Source organism: Urocitellus parryii, chromosome 3, assembly GCF_045843805.1.
Source record: "Urocitellus parryii isolate mUroPar1 chromosome 3, mUroPar1.hap1, whole genome shotgun sequence".
Taxonomy (NCBI): Eukaryota; Metazoa; Chordata; class Mammalia; order Rodentia; family Sciuridae; genus Urocitellus; species Urocitellus parryii.
This window is the reverse complement of record NC_135533.1, coordinates 153811386-153835051: the sequence shown is the minus strand read 5'-3', so window position 1 is coordinate 153835051 and position 23666 is coordinate 153811386. Positions and strand designations below refer to the sequence as shown.

At 46.1% G+C, this 23666-nt stretch overlaps 1 protein-coding gene across 1 annotated transcript in view; it reads right to left on the bottom strand.

Moving 5' to 3' along the window:
- Positions 1-23666, bottom strand: part of Bcr (BCR activator of RhoGEF and GTPase) — a 141721-nt gene that overhangs the window by 67812 nt on the left and 50243 nt on the right. The window contains exon 2 of the mRNA XM_026412525.2: positions 1767-1948. Coding sequence (XP_026268310.1) covers positions 1767-1948 — 182 coding nt within the window. The remainder of the gene's footprint in view (positions 1-1766; positions 1949-23666) is intronic.

The window sequence follows — 23666 nt, the reverse complement described above, 5'->3', positions numbered from 1 at the left end:
AAAAAAAAAAGAAAAGAAATGTCTACTGACTCATGAGGGATTGAAGGAGGGACCAGGATCTGAACGGGCTCCGCAGGAGATGAGACCCTGAACTAGGTGCTAAAAAGGAACCATGAGCCTGGTGGATGTGGGACGGTGAACAGCACACAGCCTGGAGCACGGAGAGGGCAAATTAACTTCTACTTAGGAACAGAAAGCCAGCCAGGAAACACTCTGGGGGTCTGACATGGACAGAAGGCAAGCAGATGGCCCTGCCATCAAGGAGTGACCAGGTGAAGACAGTCCTCAAAGATGATAGATGGTTACAGAAACTAATAAAGTATGCTGTTAAGAATTCTTGTTGGTATCAAACCACACTCATGTAGCAGCAAGACAGAGAGAGAGAGAGAGAGAATCTGAAAGATTTCACCCCTCACAGCTGTGCCTAATCTGTAGAGTGGTGACTCTGGATGTGGGATATAAAGCTGTGCAAGATGGCAGCAAATGTATGCTGGCTTCCTCTTTCATCTTTATATTTCAGAACAAGAAGCCCACCCAGCACTGAGACCCCTAGAGATCACAAAAACATAAATAAGAAGCTGGGCTGCAGCTAAGGCAACAGCCCCAGAAAAAAGCAACTGCAGTAAAAAGATGTACTTCTTAGCTGTAGGAAAAGGCACACCCTTTCTTATCCTTGTTTGTTTTCTGTGGTGCTGGGTGTTGAACCCAGAGCCTTGTGCATGTTAAGCATGGGCTCTACCACTGAACTATACACATAGCCTTGCTTGCTTATTTTTATTTTTAAACCCAGGGTGGAATCATTCAGAAAAGCAGAATGAAGAAGATATCCCAAATGGATATCCAAAATGGAACCAGAAAGACAAAAAATGGCCCAAGAAACAGAAAGGAGCATCTGTTCTACCACATGATGATTGTTGCAGCCCAAGGAAGGAAGCCAAGAGGTCAAAGGAATCCTTTTGTTCCAATGAAAGGAGGAGCAATGCCTGAACCCAAAACACTGCTAAAACTCCCCTGCTCCCTGCCTGGAGCTGTGGGACCACTGCAAGCATCAGGACATCAAGCCAGGCTGGACAGGCCTATCACTTCTGTGGGAATAACACTGTATAGCCTATGATCATCCCAGGGATATACCCTCAGACGAGAGGGGCTAGACCACGGGGCCCTACTTGAAGCACAGGCAAAGCATCTACCAAATGCTTTACTTTTCTCTAGCCATGTGACCTCAGGGAAGCCACCTCTGGACCTCAGTTCCACAATGGTAAAGTGGAGGTAATAGCAACACCAGTTTCATAGGACTATTAATGAAGGTCAAGTGAGAACTCATTGGAAAGACCCTAGTCAAATGGATGAAGCCACTGTCAGGGGCTCCTTTAGTAAAGAGGGAGCCAGTGTACCTCCTAAGCACAGTCACAGGAGCCCAGACACCAACTCAACACCATGGCTGGGACCACCATACACTACCACAGGCTTCGGTGGTGGTCTCTGGCATCAGTTTTCTCAGCCTTAAGACCACATGCTGACTGCCTCCTCCAAGCTCAGTTTACAAAGTGTGCCATGACCTCTCTGCTCAAGGTGTCTGGGAGGTATCCCTCTACCAGAGGCAGGAAGGAGTTTTTAGTAATTTGTCTGACTTCCAAAACAAACCACTGGCAGCTCCACCATCTACTTGCTACATGCCCCTGAGTAACTGGCTATACTCAGAGAGCCTCCAAGGTGACAAAGGCTGGCCCAGAGTCATGGGAGGCAGGTACACCTTGGGGACTCACCGCTTTGGTGGGCTCCAGGGCTCCTGAGGCCAGAGTGTCCCGGCTGCCCCTGCCCTTGCTACTGAGGTGGGGAGAGGAGGAGGGTGAGTCATCGATGTAGGGCAGCCCATCTTGGTGCCTGCGCTGCTCCTCAGCTCGGTCTGCGGCACAGCTGTACCCAGGTGATGTTCCAAATGAGGCATCTGTGTGTGCAAAGAAGTCTGTATTAGAAACAGACTAGAGGACAGAGGGCTGTCTGCTTGGAAGCATCCACACTCCATCCAGCCAAGCAAGCACCCAGGTCAACACCATTCTGTCACCCACAGGAACTTCAGGTACACTGATTTCACTTTCTCAACAAACCAGCCCAGGACCACAAAGGTAAGGAGCTTTGCAACTCACTCCCAAACAAATACACGACTGGGCTTTCAAACATTGTCTGGGGCACAGCTGACTTTGGGAGGGAGATGCATGTGACATACTAGGACATAATATTTGCTCTCTGTATACATATGTACATCCTTTCTAGCATATATCTGTTAAAACTGTTGGAATCAACAAAATGACCCTAGTGTCTTGGTATATGCTAATGAGATGCCTGGTTGATGAGCTCTCCTGGAAAGCTCAATGAGAGATGTTTGCCAGGGGGACCAACAATGTGCTTTGAAGGCTGGAACTTTCAGCCCCACTCATGTATCTCCAGGAAGAGCAGAGGGGCTGAAAGTTAAACTGATCATCAGTGGCAAATCACTTAATCAATCATGCCTACAGAATAAAGCCTCTGTAAAAACCCAAGAAGGGTGGGTTACTGGACACTTGGAGGGTGGCTTGCCCCAAGAGGGCCTGGAAGCTCTGAGTTACCCTCTCACACCTTGCCCTATGCATGTCTTCATCTGGCTGTTACTGAGTTATATTCTTTTCCCCAAGCCTCAGGATGCTGCGGATTGAACCTGGTGACTTGTGCATGCTAGGCAAGCCCTCTATCACTGAGTTACATTCCCAATCCTATATATGTATTTATTGGTATTGGGGATTTAATTCAGGGACGCTTTACCACTGAGCTACATCCCAAGCCCTTTTTATTTTGAGACAGGGTCTCGATGAATCACTGAGGCTAGCTTGAAACTTGTGACCCTCCTTCCTCAGCCTCCCGAGGACAGTAGATGGGATCACAGGCATGGGCCACCATGCCCACTTCGGAGTTGTATCCTTTTATAATAAACTGGTAATCCAGTATGTAAACTGTTTTCTTCAGTTAGTCATTCCTACAGATGAATGAATAAGAGGGGTTTGTGGTAATCTCAGCTTATAGTGATCAATGGGAAGCATAAGTCACAACCTGATGCTTATGGCTGGTGTCTGCATTGGGGCTGGTCTTATGAGACTGAGCCCTCAATCTGTGGGATTTGATACTATCTCCAGGTAGATAATGTCAGAATTGAGTTAAAATTGAATTGGTGTCCACAGAGAACTGAAGAGTTGCTTGATGTGGGAGAAAAACCCATTTGGCCATGGAAGTGTTCTGTGTTGAATATAGAAAAACAGTTTGTTTTCCCCATATAAGAGGCATGGGCTAGTACAAAAAGGAGAACCTCAAATGCTACCTTTCTATCAAGGGCACCAGGCTCATCTCTTCTGTACAGCTGGTTGGGATACTAAGTAGGCATTTACTCTACTGCTGTCACCCCTACTCCCCAGGCTACAATCCAAAACAAGACTCTTTCTGGGACCCTCCTGTGGACATACACAGAGGCAGAATGTGGTGTGGCTTTTGTGGTCAGCAGATATGTGCAGACATCTGGAATGTACTATAGGTCAGCTTGGCAGCATAGTGCCAGACACTGGATGGAGTAGCCCAGAGAGTCTCAGCTCACGTCGCCTGCTAGACTCTCTGGAAGCTCTAACAATTACCAGGGCCCATCTGTGTTGACACTGAAACTCCCCAGGTGAGACTAATGTGCAGCCTGGCTGGGTATAGCACCAAGTCCTGCTGGGACAGAGAGGAGATAACCTGGAAGAGACAGAGGCATGTGAGGAAGCTGGGATATAGACCATCCATGGATGTCTGCAGCTGGCAGCAGATCTCAGCCTGAGACCACAGACTAGCATGCCAGCCCAGGTGCAAGTACTGACCACCACAAGCAGTGAGTCTCAAAAGGGCCTACCAGTCTCAGTCCAGGGAACCAGGGTTGTAGTCCACCCTCAGCTGACTCACAGCCCACCTCCCAGCTGGTCTGCCAAACTCTTAGACCACCTTTACCCCAATCCAAGTACTCTTGGAATGATAGAAAGTAGCTTATCCTATAAGAGCCTCTCTGTCCTTTGGAACTATTAAGTTACACAGAGTCTTGAATGCTTCCCTAAGGCCTGAAAACAAATCACTATCTCCTCCCAGGCTGATGACAAAAGTTCAGATCTTAGCCACTTGTAGCTCCTCTATATCCCATTCCTAGCCCGAATTTTCTGAGTGAACCCCTATTTATAGACTTGTTAAGTCCACAAGAGCCCAGCCCAGTCCAAGTCACTCTTGGCGATCCCTTCTTCACTCTTTCCAAAGGGTACCTTGTTGGTCCCCAGGATTTTCCAGAGGTCATCCTCATTATGTATGTCATTTTTGCTACTGCTTACCTGTAAGCAGCCCTGCCCTGAGGATACCACTGTCACCAAACACACCTAGGCCAAGTGGGCATGTGGCCACCCTTGGACTTGTGGAGTTGTTGACCCAGCAATCTCAATGAGGAGTGTTTTCAATTCTTTTCACATGAGCATTTTGAAGGAAGGAGCTTTGTGGGTGGAGCAACCAACCCCTGGTTAAGACTTCTGCTAGCTGTGTGCAGCCACAGATGGCTGATGTCCTGACTTCCTTGCACGCCTCTGCTTCTCTGCCTGTGTCCCAAGAGGACTTGGCACTCTCTAACGCATGTCCCCAGACCTGGCTGCATGTCAGCATCACTTGGGAAGCTTCACAAACATAACACAGCTGAGCCCAATAAAGACCCACTGAATTTGAAGCTTTGGGGCAGCCTGGGCCTTGGTGGTTATAAAAGCTTTCAGGGGATTCAGCAGGCAGCCAGAGCCAAGACCTGCTGGGCTACTCTATCCGGTGTCTGGCACTGTGCTGGCTGCCATGGAGACCCACAGCATGTCCTTGTGTCTGCACACAGCCACTGACCAAAGGCCAGGCCAGAGTCTCCCTGTGTGTGTGTATGTCCACAGGATGATCCCACCAAGAAGCTTGTTCCAGGTTGCAATAGTAGTAGGTAGGGAACCCCCAATAGCAGGATAGGCTCCTACTGAGTCCTCCAATAAACTATATAGAAGACCCTTATCTCTTCAATCCACCAGGCATCAAGATCACAGTGCTGGCTATCAACACGCTGCTCCAGTGGCATTTGGGTTTTGTACTCTACCAGGACAATCCAAGGTCAAAGCCAAGTTCTCCTCCCAGGGTTTCAAGAAGGCCCTAAACTAGCTCTTTGATAGCATCCTTGGGGAAAACTGAGCAGGGTTCAAACATATTAAAATATGAAAACCCTGTTAAAGCGAAGCCCAAATCCTACACCCCACCCCAAAGAATAAATCTGACTTTATTTTCCACTAACTTTCAGGGAATCAGATGTTAAAAAATAAAATAAATACAAACATTGTAGATGTTGCCTACCCAACATTCACAGAGCATTACAGTTACCCCTACTTGAAACCTGCCCATCATGGGGAACGGCTTCCAAAGGCAGCCCAGGCCTAAGACAGAAAGTTTCAGCTGTCAAGTGAGGAACCCAGATAGTCTCCCAGGCCCACAGGGTCTTAGCTGTACCCCCTGGGACTCCTCTAGGTGGGGAAAATGGGCAGCTTTCAGAGCTGTGCTATCAGCAGTGAGGCTCTGGTCCTCCTTGTTGCCACCCCTCTGTGGTAGTATAGTCACAAAAGCTGTCCACACCTCAGTTTTGCGAATGTTAACATCAGGCATGTGGGGGCTGGGGATACAGTTCAGTGGTAAAGCACTTGCCTAACCTATGCAAGGCCCTGGGTTATGGAACCCCAGCACTGAAAAAAAAAAAAAAAAAGAAGAAAAAAAGTTAGGCATGTTAACTAGACAATCCATAAAGACCCACCAGATCTAAAATGCCACTGTCAGCTGGGCCTCTACTCCCAACTACTCAGGAGGCTGAGGCAGGAGAATCACATGTTAAAGGCCAGCAGCAGCAATTTAGTGAGATCTTGACTTAAAAAATTAAAAGAGGACTGGGTTGTGGCTCAGTGGTAGAGCACTTGCCTAGCATGAGTGGTGAGGTACTGGGATTGATCCTTAGCACCACAGGAAAAAAAATAACAAATGAAATACAGGTATTGTGTCCATCTATAACTAAAAAATATATATATATATATATATATATATATATTTTTTTTTTTTAATATTTATTTTTTAGTTCTCGGCGGACACAACATCTTTGTTGGTATGTGGTGCTGGGGATCGAACCTGGGCCGCACGCACTCCAGGTGAGCGCGCTACCAGTTGAGCCACATCCCCAGCCCCTAAAAATATTTTTAATAAATAAAGAAAAAGAACTTGGGATGAAGCTCAGTGGTAAAGTGCCCTGGGTTCAATACCCAATATCAAAATAAATAAATAAAAAATAAAATGTCATTGTCACTATTCCGAAAGGACCAGTCATCATCTCCTAGGCCTTCAACAAATTCCTTACCCTCCCACCACCTACTTCCCCTATATACCTGGCTTTTACATTAACTCAGAATCATTAGTATATGCTAAATGCTCTAAGAATCCCTTAACTATTGTTTTCTTTTTCTTTCTTTTTGTATCAGGGATTGAGCTCAGGGGTCTTAACCACTGAGTCACATTTCTAGTCCTTTTTATTTTTTGAGACAGGGTCTCACTAAGTTGCTTAGGGCCTTGCAAGTTTCGAAGGCTGGTCTTGAACTTGCAATCCTTCTTTTCAGCCTCCCACATGTATCACAGTGCCCGACTATCTAGTTCTGCTTTCTTTGTAATGACAAGTCTCTTAAGAACCCAACATATTCTTCCTCACCTGGTAGAGTGCCTTGAGTTCCATGCCACCAGTAACTAAGCTGACTCACATTCAAAGTCAAATCAACACTAAGGAGGTAATCAACCCAGTAAGAACTTCAGGGTCCCAGAGCTTACTCCAGATGAATGGCAGGGTTCCATGGTTGTGAAACAACATGCTGGTTTAGCAACTTCCTCCAGGCTAAAACCTGACGTGGCAATCAAGTTTCTGACAAGGGTTAGTCCGCTAGTGTGTGGAGTAGGACTACAGACTCTGATGTGGACACTTCACTCCCACTAAGAGACTGAGGGACCAGGTTTCACAACCAGACTGCTAGATAATTATGAGGTTCCGAGGCAACTAAAACCCCCTAGCCATTTTCCTACTCTAAATCTCAAATGAATATCTGTGTAACTGATGCTTTTCAGTCTGCTTCCAGAGGTCCATTCATGCCTGCTGTTCTCCATCTAAGGACTTCAGCCCACTGTCCCAGCTCACCCATGTGCCTCTAATCCACTCACTGCTCCAGCGAAAACACGATGGGATGGGGGTGGGAGGCCTCCAATTTTCTTTATTTTTTTATAGTACTTGGGATTGAACTCTTATCACTGAGCTCCGTCCCTAGACCTTTATATTTTGAGTCAAGGTCTTTAAGATGCCCAGGCTGGCCTGGATCTTGTGATCTTCCTGCTTCAACCATCTAATTTCCTTATCCCATGTTATGAGCAACACATAGGGGTCTGCCTCCTCACATTGTTGCTTTCAAACCTGTGGCCCCCAAACCATACAAGGCCCCCTCCTCTTTAGCATAAAGCACACTGTTTAGGGATTTTTCAAAAGCTGCCATCTCCCAAGGATCCAAGCCAATGGGGAAGCCTTGCTCTGTGCCCCTTTCCAACACTCAGTGGGAAACCTCTTTGGCATGGTTGCCTTCCTTCGGCAGGACTAAGGAACAGGTGGTCACATCAGATGATCCCTCCTTCCAGCTCTATCAAAGTCGAAGCCAAACCCTGGAAAGCAGCAGGTGGGGCCTGGGATCCGGGCAGCTTTGACTTGGGAATCTCAGGAACGTGAACCCTAACCCACCCACTAGGGGGCAGGGAGGAGAAGTGAGCGGTTCACATCCCACAGATTATTACAGAGAGCCAAGGGCTTAGTGCAGAAAAGGGACTTGTCCAGTGAAATCTGAAACCTCTCCTCTCCAGGCTGTTTGCTTAGCAGCCCCTCAAACTCAAGGCTTTGCAAATCTATTCTTTGGTTTAAGAAAAGGATGATGTAAAAAAAAAAAAAAAAAAAGCAATCTGGGTAGGTCCCAGTCAAGCCCTGTGGCTGCTCTGGTCACATTCCTTTCCTGAGCCTTTAAAAAAAAAAAGAAACCACTGGTTAAAAAAAAAAAATTATACAGAATTACTATCTGATCCAGCAAAATAATTGAAAGCAGGAACTTGAAAAGATATGTGGACACCCACATTCATGCAGGATTATTCACAGTAGCTAAAATGTGGAAGCAATCCAGTCAGTGTCCAACAAAGTGTGGCTTATCCATACAATGGAATATTATTTGGTCTTAAAGAAGGAAAGCAATTCTGACATATACTACAACTCAGGTGAACCTTGAGGATATTCTGTTAAGTGAAATAGCCAGACATAAAAGAATAAATACCATATGTAAATGAGGTGTTACAGAAAATGAATTCAGAGAGACAGAAAGTAGAAGGGTGGGCTCTCAGCCAGTGCATCACGCAGAACTGAGGTCATACTGCAACTTCTGGGGTAGCCACACAGGGAGGCAAGCTCTCCTAAGCCGATGTGCCTGGTGGGTCCCCAGAATCTCCTTCAGTAGCCTCGCTGCCACCAGAGGTACAAAGTTCCAGGAACCCAGCTATAATCCCACCCTCTGACCAAGTAACCCAAGTTGATATAAGAACTTGCACTCAGGAGGGCTAACTTCATGCTATCAGCCCTCTCAGAACAAAACAGCTTTAAAGGGCTAAGTGTGAGTGATTTTCTGAAAAACACACATAGGAGTTGAGAGAAAGGGAGGAGTGGCACTGGGAGGAAATGGGGTGGGAGTGGCAGGAACTCAATGCTGCAGAGAGATCACCCACAGGGTGGTCTTCCATCCTGTTCAGGATGTCAGCAAATGAATGGGCCATGTTTATTTACAAAGGTGAGAGCTGCTCAAACACTGTAACCAGACAGTGGTGGCAGGGAGGTTTCCCTGACTCCTACTCCTGTCTTAGCCCTGTGCCCTCCCCTGGGTCCCAAGTACACTGCAGCAGCACACTGCTGGTAATGGATGCTTTTACAGATAGCTTTTCTTTGGCAGCTGCCCAGGTAGGCATCATCTCTCCGGGACAGGCTTAGAAAACTATGGCTGGGACAGAGAAGTCTGGGTCTCACCAAATGGCAGAGTCCACAACCGGAGCCAGTTCTGGACCCCAGAATCATTCACAACCTGGAGCTTCCAGAACGCTGTGTACCAAGAGTGGTCTCTATCCCAGGAAGGGGGCTGTGGATCCTGGGGGCTGGATATCTTAGACTAGCGTCTTCATTTTTGGGGAACACCTCATGTATAGTCAGGAAATACCTACAGTGCTCCTAGGAACTAAGTTCCCAGAACACTAGCCAGTTGCTCAGTACTTCCTGTGGATCTGCACAGTGCTGAGAACCCAGACACATTATCTCCATGGATTTGCGTAACTAATCTTTTAAGATAGAGAGAATCCTTTTAATCATTAGGAGAGACACAAGATGGAAACAAAAATTTTATTACTCACAGGTCAGGCAAGGGTACATGGTTCGCCTGGAGTTCAGGCACATGGAGGTCAGGGAGTGTGTAGAGGGGCACGGAAAGTGAACAAGAAGGAGAGTGCAAGAGAGATGCGTACACATGCAAGAGAGCAAGGCCAGTACATTACTGGGTCCCGGGTGTTATTCAAACAGATTTCCCACAGGGAGGTTTAGTTGGTGAGTTTAAAGTAAGCAGGCAGGAGTTCCAGGAGGTCACACTGTGACCGAGAAGTGGTCACTGGGGCATATCTGCACAGTCCACGTGGGATGTGTGGTTGGAAAGGTGAGTTCGGAAGCTTGTATCAAGATGTTGTCCCATAACCACCCAGGGAAATGATCACCAGAAGGTAGTTTCATGAGGCACAGATCTGGATCAACCACACTGAGGGAGGAGATGGAGAACTGGAAACTATGTCCAGGATACTGAGCCCTGTTTCTGGTAGGAGAAAGTCCAAGTTACATTAAAAATGGATACCACGGCAACATAAAATGATAAAACTCACCACAGTGTTCTCTGCCGACTTGGTCACTTTCCAAATACATTCTAAAGAGAAAATATTTCTAAAAGTCTCTGCTGATAACCATATGGTCCAGCAATTCCCTTTCTAGCCATATACCCAAAGGAACTGAAAACTAAAATTTTATTGGAATATTCAAAACAGCCAACAGGCTGGGCATGTAGCTCAGTGACCGTGAGCTTGCTTGGCATGGGCAAGGTCCTGAGTTCAATCCCCACAGTACAAAAACAAATAAATAAATGTGAAGTTACACAATGACTCCAAATGTCCAACCACCAACCAATGGATAATATACATATATCCCTACAACTCATCTCTGTTACTCAGTCTGTCTTTTATGTTGTATGAATTTTAACTCAATTAAAAAAAAAACTGGGAACGGTGGTACATACCTGAGGCCCTAGCTACTCAGGAGGCTGAGGCAGGAGGATCATTTGAGCCCAGGAGTTCAAAGCCACCTTGGGCAACACAGCAAGACCCCATCTCAGAAGGGAAAAAAAGCCAACCTCTTTTCTTCTCCTAAATAGGGAAACTGGAACATAATCCAACTCTTCCAAAAGCCAAGAGTATCACTCCAGATAATACCAGTACCACTTGGCACCATACCCTAGGCCACCCACAGGCAGTGAGTGACCACCGTCCTTTCTGAGATATGTGGTTAGATTTGGAGGTTTTTCTACTTTCTCCTCTGCCAGGCCAGCAGCTGTCCCTTCTTGAATGGACACCAAGTGGGTCAATTTGTTTATAAAAGAGACATTCCCCCATCCAGTAAACCACTGCACCCTGGCAAGAGGCCTCATCCTCAGTAGGAGAGCCACAGAGGGCACCTGAGGATCCCAGGGTCTGTTAGCCCTCATAACTGCAATCCCGACGATGACATCACCAAGCCAGCACCCGAAAATGGAAAGCCCCAGCTGCCCTGGCAGGGAGAGGTCACTCATGAATCAGCATGTGCCATACAGAAAGCCCTGAGGCTGGCCAAGCCCCCACCATTATCACCTGGTCAGGCTGGAAAATGCTAGGCAAGAAGGGCCTGAGCTTGCCCAGCTCTGAGCTCTATGCGTTGGTTCTCCAAACAGTCCTAGTTGCTCCGAAAGGGAAAGACATTTCCAGTGCTGAGCCTCTTGGACTAGACAGGCTGACCCACATCATCCACCCTCATGGATCTACGTACTAGGTAGAACCCTGGGTTCCACTTGACTGGAGACTCTGAATCCTCAGAAGGCCAACGACACCAGTGATTTCTGTCACTAAAGATGGGCTGTGTTCTCCACCAGCTGAATGACAAATGAGCCCCACCACACCACCTTGCCCAATCAGCTTCAACCACACTGTTAAAGGACCACCTTTGCCTAGTGTTCCCAGACATTTAAGAAGAGAAAGATAATTTGATGCTCTGGTCCTCAGGTTGGGACTGGCTGGGTGCCAGGGTGGGGCAGGTGGAATCCAGGTTGGGAAGAGGCAGTAGCCCTAGGCTGTGAGATGATGATGTAATTATTTTTCCTCAGCACCACCTTGACTTCGATGACAATGGAGTTCAAAAAGATTTCTTGGAGGTCTTGACCATTAGCTCAGACAGGCATACCTATTAAGCACCCACTATTCAGCCAAGATGCATGGTGCACTGTTGGGTGCTGCACTGGTGTGCAATGGTACCACGCCTGGCTCCTGCCCTTAGGAGCTGGCAGAATCTCAGGAGGCAGGAGACATGTGTCTTGAGGCCATTAAGAGAAGTAGGAGAAGCCATTTCCCTGAGGAAATGACAAGAGAACCAAGACCCCCCCCCAAGGAAGACAATAAAAAGGCAGACATGGGCTCCTCTACTGGAACACAAAGCTGAGCATCAGGCTAGAGTGGGTTGAGCTGTGACCTCCCTAAAGAATATGTCCACAGGGCTGAGATACAGCTCAGTGGTAGAGTTGGTCTAGCATATTCAAGGCCCTGATTTCAATCTCCAGCACTCACTCCGCCAATACACACACAAGAAAGAAAAGAATTATGTCCACTATAAATGGGACCTTATTTGGAAAAAAGGGGACCGTTGCAGATGTAATTAAGGTCCTTGATATGAGATCCCCCTGGATTAAATATTACCACTATGATGTGCTTTCACTCTCACAGAACACTCCTGACACCAAATATGTGAAATATGTAGAGTGTTCCCCTTACACCAAGTAATTCTCCAATTCTCTGGACACCAGTTGGGTGTCCTGCAATTCAATAAAAGTTAGACCCTGCAGGTTAAAGGCTCAGTCCCACAAAACTACCCCTACTTCAGACACCAACCAAAAGTCTGGGTCACTGTATAATACTTAATGAGCACCCAGCTATAAAGCAGACAGAGAGAGAGAGAGAGAGAGAGAGAGAGAGAGAGAGAGCGCGCGCGAGAGAGAGAGAGCGAGAGCGCAAGCAAGCACACACGTGTGTGCATTTCCACACCAGGTTCAATAATTTGTGAGGACAGCTCACAGACCTCCGGAAAGCCCTTTCTTTATATTTAACTAAGGAACAACCAAACAGAAGAAATATATATGTGGAGTTATAGGCGGTCTGACTATGGATCTTCCACATATTCCCTGGACACCAACTTCACAGTACCTCCAGGTATTCACCACCCTGGAAGCTCTCTAACCCCCTTGTTTAGTGTTATAATGAAGATCCCATTATAATACTGACTGATTAACTTAAGGACCACTGGATATCAACTCAATCTCCAAGTCCACCAGCCCTCCAGAAGATGGGTGGGGGTGGGGGTGGGGCTGAAAGTTGGAACCTTTAATCCTGAGGTTTGTTCCTCTGGCAACCAGCCTTGTCCTGAAGCTATCTAGGGGGCCCCACAAGAGTCATCTCATTAGCATATAACTCAGGGCTGGTAGAAAGGGGCTTGTTATGAATAACAAAAGATGCTCCCATCACCTATATCATTCAGGAAATCACAAGAGTTTTAGGAGCTCTGTGGTAGGAACTGAGACAAAACAAATTATGTATCTTACAGTATCACTGTTTTTATACTGATGGACCCTAAATCCAATGACAAGTATTTTTGTAAGACAGAAGAGGCAAAGACACAGACACAGAAGAAAAGGCCATGTGAAGACCGATGCAGAGACTGGAATGATGTAGCCACAATGCCAAGGAAGTTCTGGGGTCACCAGAGACTAGAAGAGGAAATGCAGGATCCTCCCCTAGAGCCTCCAGATACCATTGATTTTGGATTTCTGTCTTCTGAACTATGAGAGAATAAATTTCTGTTGTAAGCTACTTATTTTGTAGTCAGTTGTTATGCAATCATAGGACGCTAAGACAGATGAGATGCAACGTATGGCCTGGATATGGATCCAGCAAGTCAAGAGGAAATGGCCAGAAGGGCTGTTATAGGGGCAAAGTCTTTTAGGAGACAGAAAACCAAGCTTCCAACCAGTAGAAGGATTGTAGGTCAATACAGTTATGGGACCTAGGCTGGTGTGTTAGTCCACTTTCATTACTATAATAAATTCCTGATATAATCAAATTATACAAAGAAAATTTTAGCTCATAGTTTCGGAGATTTCAGTCCATGACCAGCGAGCTCCATTGCTTTGGGCATGTGGTGGCACAGTATAATGTGGAGGAAGCCCATTTACCTTAAGGTGGCAGAAAAGTGGAGAGGAAGAGACCATGGTCCCAGGATCTTCTAAAAGCTCCCACTAGGGCCCACCTCTAAAAGCTTCCCACCACCTTCCAAGAGCTCCAAGCTGAGGACCAAGTCTTTTAACACATGGCCCTTGGGGGAGAGGAAGGGAGGGGAGAAGAAGAGGAGAGGAGCCAAGAGGAGAAGAGACAGCAATATGGCATAGAGACAAGACAAGAAAGACAGCAATATGGCATAGAGAGCAAGGATTGTAGTCTGTAGTCAGAAAATCTGATTAGATTGGTGGGATCCTCAGTGTTGGCAAAGTCACTCGGCCAGAATCTGGCTGTGATTACTACACAGCCACCGGTCCTGCCTTCCCACTCATTTCTACTTCGCTCCAAAGAGGTAACACAAGGGTAAAGAGAAAGAACAGTGGAAAGGAGGGGCTTTTATCCTTACTTCTATTTGATAGTAATCACACCCAGCCTAGGTCAGAGCCCAGCCAGACATTCACGGGCAAACCTGGGAGGGAAGGAGGAACCACCTGCTTTCCCCACCCCTGCCTGGATCCTAACCCTTCTATAGGAAGCCTGGAGCGGGCTAGGAAAAGGCGTGTGTCTATGATGTTCACAGTAACACCATTCACAAAAACCAAAAGGTAAGAAAATAATAATAATAAAAAACAAAAATTAAAAATTAAAAAAAAAACAAAAGATAAAAGCAATCCAAGTGTTCATTGATGGATGAATGGATAACAATACCATATATATGCAAAGGAATATTATTCGGGCTGGGGTTATAGCTCAGTGGTAGAGTGCCTGCCTTGAATGTGTGAAACACTGGGTTCAATCCTCAGCATCACATATAAATGGTAATACCTATAAATAAAGGTATTACAACTAAAAACATTAAAAATGTATATTATTCTGCCTTATAAAAGAAGGAAATTCTGATTACATATGGATGAACAGGTTATAAATGGATGAACATTAAATACATTATGCTAAGTGAAATCAGCCAGTCATAAAAAGACAAACAGAGGTATTCCTTGGTATCTGAGGGAGACTGGTTTCAGGACACCATCAACCCACCACCCCAACCAGGTTTCCAAAAATCTGATGATATTCAAGTCCTCACATAAGTGGGGTACAATTTGCACATAACCTATGCAAATCCTTTCATAAATTTTAAATAATCTCTAATTACTCATGATAACTAATACAATGTAAATGCTATGTAAATGGTTGTTATATAGTATGGTTTAGAGAATGACAAGAAAAAAGCATGTATATGTTCGGTACAGATGCAAATTTTAAAAAAGCCTGGGTATATAGACATTGGTAGAGCACTCACCTAGTATGTGTGAGACCCTGCGTTAGATCCCAGAACAACAGGAAGATAGGGGGAGGGGGATGAAGAGGGAGGGAGGGAGGGGGGTTGGGGGAGAGAGGGAGTGGGGAGGGAGGGATAGAGAGAACATACATCTGCATGCAGACACCCAGAACATAGAAGGCTGACTATACTATACTATATATGAGGAACCAAGCGTAGTCACATTCACAGAGACAGAAATAGAGGTGTTTATCAGGAGCTGGGAGAGGGACTGAGATTGAGGAGTTAATGTTTTTTCTGTTCTCTTTCTCTCTTTCTTTTAAAGATAGGGTCTCACTAAGTTATCTAGGCTGGCATCAAATTTACCATTCTGCTTCAGTCTCCCTAGTATCTGGGATTACACACAGTTTCAGTTTAGGAAGATGAAAAAATTCTGGAAATGGTGATAGTTACACAACATGTGGAACATACTTAACGGCCAGAACAGTGCACTTAAAGATGGTTAAAATTACATATAATTTAAAAAAAAATTTTGGCATGGAGATTGAACCCAGGATCTCTTGCATGCCAAACATGCAGACTACCACTGAGCTGTATCCCCAGCATGTTATATATCACAATTTTAAAAATTACTAATGATCAGCCAGATTATGAAATTAAAAGAAAATAAAAGTGTAGTGTTATGGGTCAAATTGTGCTCCCCACAAAAATCAAATGCTGAAGTCCTAAGCCTCAGTACTTATTTGAAGATTCTGACTTTACCAAATTAAAATGTGGCATTAGCTTGCTCCTAAATTCAACATGAAGTGTCCTTCAAAAAGAGGGAAATCAGCTGGGCAGAGTGATACACACTTGGCATCTCAGCAATTTGGGAGGCTAAACCAGGAGAATTGCAAATTCAAGGCCAACCTCAGCAACTTAGCAAGGTCCTAAAGCTTACTGAGACCTTGTCTAGAAATTAAAAAAAAAAAAAAAAATTAAATGCTGGGAGGTATAGCACAGTATTTAAGCACTCTTGGGTTCAATCCCCAGTACCAAATTTTAAAAAAGGGCTGAGGGACCTGCCAGGCATGCATACACTTATAATCCCAATGACTTGGGAGGCTAAGGCAAGAGGATGACAAGTTTGAGGCCAGCCTAGGCAACTTAGGAAAATCCTGTCTCAAAAAGGGCTAGGAGTGTAGCTCAGTGGTAAAGTACCCCTGGGTTCAATCCCCAGTACAGGGGGGGAAAAGGTGGGGGGAATCTGGAGATAAAGTGGCATTAGGGAGAATAACATGTGAACATGAAGATAGCCATCTGAGCCATCTATCTATAAGCCTAGGAAGAGATTTTTCCCTCAAGTCCCCTGGAAAGAACCAACACCTCCATCATGGATTTCTAGTTTCCCAAAATGTGAGACAATTAATTTCTATTATTTGAGCCACACAGTGTGTAGTTCTTTCAGCTCTAACAAACACTGTGAAAACCAGACATTGGCACTCAGGAGCTGCTTCCCAATAATCTATCTGTTCATGGAAACAAGCCTCCAGTCAGCTAGCTGCAGTTGCCCAGATGTCCTGAACCCCACAGGTAGGTCTTAAGGTGAGGATCCAGCCAGGTGAATTTCTCAGACAAGGACACCTCCTGAAAGCTCAGAGTGTTTGCTCACAGCCTGAACTGGATCTCCAACTTCAGGCATCCTAGAGCTGAACTGGGAGTGGGAGGTTGGAGGAGGGTGATGTTCTGTAATCTGCACCAGAATTTAAGGTGTACTAGAAGCAGGCAGATGTCAAGAAGCCAAGGAACAGATCAGGAGGTGGCAGGATCTCCAGGTCCAGGCCCAAGTGGGTTTTCCTCTGGAAAATCTTCTGTGCACATGGATTGCATGGCCAGAATGTCTCCCACTCTTGATTTACACAGGTAATTGTTAAAGGAAATAAAATTCCCTCTGTTCCCAGTCTTCACCACCCAACCTTTGGGGCCTTTTTCAATCATACTCCTTAAAAGGAGAGACAACAAACAAACCAGCATTACTGGGATGACAGGGGCTCCCAAAGAGGCTCGTTTCATCTCTCCATGTTCCCACCAATGAAATGGGGATAATGACTCTCCACCCACACGCCCTGGGGGGTGACAAGCAGGCCACTGCTCTCCTGCCAGAGGAAGGAAGCGTCTAGAAGCAAAAGCATCATTTATCATAATTACTGGAAGCCTTGGCTACTCATATAGTCCAACCTGTGATATTATCACCTCTATATGGCTCCTTTCCAGAAAACCACATAATCTCTTTTTTAAAAAAAAATATATATATATTTTGTAGTTGTAGATGAACAGAATGCCTTTATTTGTTTTTATGTGGTGCTGGGGATCGAACCCAGTGCTTCACAAGTGCTAGGCAAGTGCTCTACCACTGAGCCAGGACCCCAGCCTGAGACCAGGTATTTATGAAGTTTATATGACTCAGTTTTAGAGCTGAAAGTCCAAACAGCATGATGCCTGCTGCCTCTGGCAAGGGCACCCCTGGATGCATCACATCATGGCAGATGACATGCAGGAATTCACTGCAGGGATGAGAAAGGGAGGGGCCTGGTTCACTCTTTACACTAACCCCTATCTTGGGATATAACTTAGGGTCCCATAAGAACACCATTAATACCTCCCAAAGGTAGCTATGCCAATGATCTGACCAACTCCCACTAGGCCTCATCTCTAAAAGGTCCACCACTACTCAGTATCACCAAAATGGGGACTAAGCTTCCAACATACTAAACTTGGGGAGACAGACTTAATCATATCCAAGCCACGGCAGCATCTATTGGGTCTAAGGGCACTGTGGGTCAGAGGGGTAACCCAGGCACAGTTGAGGATCCAGGCACACAGAGGAATCACAAAAGGTGATCCAGTCTGTTTAGCACCACTATATGTGTACTGGTGGCCCAGAGCTGGCCCACTACAAAGGCTACTGTTCTCTGTCTTTCCAGATGTCAGTTGTTCGGAGATTTTTCTTCTACATCAAGAATTCAAGCTTGAGTAGAGCTTTTCTCACTCCCTTGGGAGGGGGGTTGTCTCAGACTCTGGAGGCCAAACACCTCCATGTGCGCATAAGGTCTCTGCAAACAGCTAAGGAATGAATCTGAAATCCAGGCAGCAAGGAACTTTCAGTCCAGATGCAAAAGAAGACAGAGGGATACGCTCTTGACCTGAAATTCAAAACCATCATGTGGGTATCACCACCCATGGCGATAATCCCAGTTGTCATCAGGGGTGTGATGATCTGGTCCAGGCCCCACCTGTTACTCCTTGGACAGCCAGGCTGGAGAGCCAGGCTTAGCTTCCAGCCTGCTCCTCCTAGGGAGGAAAATAGATTCACAGGCCTGGGCTGCCCCAACAGGCATGGCTGCCAGATGCTCACTTGAGGTCCCAATTCAGTTGCCTCCTGGGCAGCCAGGCAAGCAGTAGGTTAGGGTATGCTCTACTCTGGAAGTTCCAACGGGAAAAAGTGAACTGTCTTGAGTCCTACAGAGATTCAATGCCAGGAAGAAGCAGTGTGGACCATGTTGCTACACAGCCAAAGCCCTATGCCATTACGCAGAGACACACCAGGAAGTGGCCCTTCCCTCAAGAACCATGTGATCTAGGGAGAGCAAAGGCATCCAGAAAGGCTTTTGGAGGCATCCAACATGGGTTCTGAGCTTGGCACTTACTTCTTCGAGAAAATCCCTCAGTGGTAAAATAACAGCCTGATTTAACTGGGCCATCTCTCCTCCATGGTCACCCACTATCACAGCCGTTGTAAGGCTGGCACCTCATGTGGGTATTTGTCAAAGGCAAAGAAATGAAGCTCAAGCTTCCCAGACCAGCCTGGAGAAAAAGCCAATTTCTGGCCCCCACTTACAAGTTGGACTCAGCTTTCCAAGGCCCTAGCCCAACCTCTTAACTCAAGAGAGGGCACTGCCAGTCCTATACAAAGGAGAACAGTGGAGACCATCTGATCCCAACTCAGGCCAGCATCTGGGACATGGCAAGCATCTAACAGTGTCAATCCCCTTTTGATCCTTGAGAAGGGAACCCAGACTAACTTATACCTGGGGCTCTTAGCTTAGCCTACTGGGATCCTCCTGTAGTAAATGCTATTTATTTTGGCTGTGCAGATGTGTATTGCCCTGATATTGTCTGAATCTTGTTTGCTTGTAGCTGGAGGGTGGAAAATGTCGCCAGGAGAGACTGGGGCAATCAGAAAGCTGAACTGGTCTATTTAGACAGCTAGAAGCAGACCACCTGCTAAGCCCTTTCCAAAGGGACCACTTGGGCCAGCAACCCAGTGGTAATGAAGACAAACATCCCCAGTTTCCAAAGTTATTCTGCTATGGTGTCTGTTGGTGTTACAGGGTAGATACCAGAGTGCAGTGGGGGAGGAGACAGTCATGAGATGCTGAGTCACAGAATGGGACACAAAGGGCTCAAGGAATCTGTCTTAAGAGAGCAACTCTTCTCCAGGTAACAGAAAGTATGGGGGAAGAGAGGAGGAAGGAGAAAAGTTGGAACTGATTGCAGCAAGGAAGCACTTGGAGGGCCTCAGAGCGATGACGTGCCTAGGCATTTAACTGCCAATTCCAGGAAAGTCAGCTCTCACTGGCAAGACCCCTTAGCTTTGGGGTCAGGGTGCAGTGGAGTAGGGAGCAAACTACAAGATGCTGCTTGTTACAGACTGAATGCTTGTATCTCTCCAAAATTCATATGTTGAAACCCAACACCCAAATGATGGTATTAGGAGGCAGGGCCTTTGAGAGGTGATTAGGTCATGAGGCTAGAGCCCTCATGATTGGAATCAGTGCCCTTTTGAGATCCCAGAGAGTTCCCTCATCTTTTCTGCCATTTGAAGATAGCCATCTATAAACCAAGGAGAAGGCCCTCACAAGAGCCTGAATCTACCAGCACCCTGATTTCAGACTTTCAGCCTCTAGAATTGTACAAAATAATTACTGGTGGTTCAAGTCACATAGTTTATGGTATTTTTGTTATAGCAGCCTGAAAGGACTAAGGCTTCCTCTAAGAAATCCGACACACACATCTACATTCAGAGTTTCTGAAAAGACCTATGACTCACTGTGATATAAACTTATTCCCTCTTCTTTGCAGTCCCCATGTTATAGCTTACTCTTTAGAACACTCAGGGTTAGACATTTGCAGCCTTCTAGGGGGGCGGGGGCGCAAGTTCTCTCTATCAGAGGCTCTGACCCTTGGTTTATACCTGGCACTCTACTCCCGAGGGCAGGGTGGGAATGAATTGCTTTTAGGAAATTCAGAGCCAGAGAAGACCTAGGACATAAAATGAGAACCAGATCTCTACTGCTTTTCATTTACTGTAGCTAAGAAGTAAAATGAGAACCAGGTCGCTACTGCTTTTCATTTACTGTAGCTAAGAAGTCAAGAGCATTAAGGTCAACATACTGCTGCAGAGCTAGGGTGTGAAGCACTGACAGTGGTCAACTCTCCCCTGTGAGCAGTGGGCAGGTTCTGTCTACACAAACTTCTCCCAACCAAAGACTTCAGCCTGCCCTTGGGTGCCCATTTAGCACTGGTGCTCAGCCCTGGCCACTACTCTGGCTCATGCACATGCCCCCTGGGTACTCCACTCTGGGCCTTGGCTTACACCCTTCCCATCCAGGTGGTCTCCCTGAGTCTTTCAGTCCATGCTGCTCCAACAACTCTTCCCCTGCTGTGACTTAACCTGATCCTTCCTCCCCTGCCCTCAGCTAGGAGTATATTCTCTTAGAGTCTTTCTCTCATTCATCATATATAGGATGTTCTGTGACATTCTACCTACTCTACTACCCATGTCCAGATACACGTTCCCACTCAATTTCTCATAATTTCCTTAGAAAAGTCTCCTGGGTAGGAGGGAACCTACCCAGGGTCCCTGGACTGACCATCCAGGACCCAGGGTCCACAGGTAGAAAACACCACTCACCACCCTACTTATTCACTGCATGTGCCCAGATTTAAATAGTCAGACAGCTACACATACAAAGAACCACCAACTTGGCCTGGGTAGAGGTCAAGGCAGCCAAGCAGGGCTGACCTGGGCCAAACTCACTGGGGTACCAGAATACAGGAAACTCCCCCTCCTCTTTGAGCTGATAAGACATGTAAATAGTAAAATTTCCATTCAGTCTACAAAGAGTAAGAAATACCAGGGTCTCTGTAAAAACATCAGTAGAAAGAAAACACCCACATGGCCATAGCTGACACCCTGTGGAGGACTGGGCCTGAGTCTCATCACACCTGCAGGGTGCATGAAATGAGCTCATTTCTAAGTCACAAAAACTGAAAGTGATGTTTTTGGTCAGTTACCACCAGGAGAATCTCCCATGCCTGGTGTTCTGCCCACTGACCCGTGTGTCCCCAACTGAACAGCTGCTTTTCCCAGCAGTCCCCCAGCCGGCACACCTCCTGAGGCAGGTCACCATGCTCTTCTGAAGGCCAGGAGGATGCTGAGGGCCAGGCACCCACCATGTGCACACATGGAGCCAGGAACTACACACACACACCATTGGACATGAGCCTTATGTTTTGGGAAAGGGAAAAAAAAAGAAATAATAAAAGCAAAAAAAATCAACGATCGTGCCGTTTCTATTTCCAAACAAGAACAGCCTGTCACTGCCAAGCAGAGAAACAAGACAAACTGCTTGCAAAGGGAAAAGGGCCGGTGAGAGCAGTGTGGAAATGCTGCCAGAGTCCAGAAGCCTGTATCAGAACTGAGAACTGAGCATCCAAGTAGGAACCAAAGCCAAGGGCCCATGGGCCCAAGGGAGACTCTCATGCAGATGCTTTGATCCACACTCTGGGTTCTGCTTGGAGAAGTTGAGGGGCTGTGTTATGGTTTACATATGAGGGATCCCTCAAAAGCTCATATGTGAGATAATGCAAGAAAGCTTAGAAATGCTGGGTTATGAATCTTAACCTAATCAATCTTCTGATAGGGATTGAGTGGTAACTGTAGGTAGGTAGGGTATGGCTGGAGGAGGGACGTCACTGGAAGTGTGGCTTTAGGTTTATATTTTGTCCATACTGAACAGAGTTCTCTCTCTGCTTCCCGACAGTCATGTCTGAGCTGCTTTCCTCCATCATGCCCTTTTATCCTAATGTTCAGCCTTATTTCCTCACAGAAAAATGGAGTCAGCCGTCTATGGACTGAGATCTCTGAAACCATGAACATCAAATAAACTTTTCTTCCTCTAAAATTGTTCTTGTCAGGTCTTTTGGTCACAGCAGCAAAAAAGCTGACTAAAACAGGCCACAAGAGACAATGGCAGGCGCAGAGGAGCCCCTACAGAGGAGATTTCCCACAGGATCTCAACTGTTAGAAAAGATACTGACTTTTTTTATTAATATATTTTATTAGACTTTTTTTTTAATCTTTGAGTCTCATATAGTTTGCAGATACCTTAGGAAAGAGACTTTTTTTTAAGGTTAAGATATAGTGTCTTGCTATTTTGCCCAGGTTGGCCTTGAACTCGTGGGCTCAAGTGATTCTCCCAAGTAGGAGGAGCTCTTCAGTCTCAGTTTCCCAAGTAACTGGGCTGAGTAGGTACACACCACTAAACCTGACCCAATGGAGACAGAGAAATGTACATCACCTCTGACATTTCATACAATAAGAACTCAATTTCATTTTCAAGGACTAATTTGTAACAAGGTGCTGAGTACTTTGATTCTATTTCCTCACTTAATCCTTACAACAAATCTGTGTGGTTGGTATTATGATACTATTTACAATTTTTTAAAAATAAGGCTTAAAGAGATTCAATAACTTGTTTAAAACTGTACAAACAATGGAGCCAATATCGCAACTAAGGTCTCCCTAAGTCAGGTCTAACATTCACTACCAACCTGTTGACACTTGTCTTGTGTTTTCCTTCGGTTTCTCTCTGCACCTCTTATCCCTCCTCAGCCTCCTTGCTAGCTCTTCTTCCATCCATCTCTGTAAATAATAACATGACTTTTTTGGCCTCCTGAAAAGACACTTCTATCTGAGGGTCTGGACTCAAGTCCAGGCTGAATGAGCAGCTTCTCCTCCTTCACCGTTATTCCTGGAAACACTTTGCAGAAACACATTTCCAAGCCGTGTTGGTGAGTATGCACATGTGTGAAGGTATACTTGTGTGACACATATGTGCCCATGCATGGTAGGTGTGCTCTGTGGCATGTAAATACACATACCACACCTGTGTATACACCAAAGGCACCTGATTCAGCTGCTCAGGCTCACTTTTGCCAAACTATCACAGGACACAGGCTGTGAAGATACAGTTTATGTTAGACCTTCTGACTGATGCTATGGATGGTTTGTTAATAAGGCCTCCCTATATCCTTGTGATACAACAGCTTTCATGATCTCTCTCATCCTGCCATCTTACCTCAAAGATGAGGCAGGATGGGCCCACTCATGCTCAAGGTGCAGCAGGTGGGCTTACTGAACAGCCACAGTGATGAATACAGAGCTACTGAGAGCCAAGCTGGACTAGAACCTAGATCTCTAAAAGGCCCTATCAGTCCTCAGGCTTCTGCCTTTCCAGGAGGGAAGCCCCACAAAGATGCTGTGCAGGTAAAAGGTAGAACTTTCCCAGGTATGCGCACACCCATGGAGGGCCAG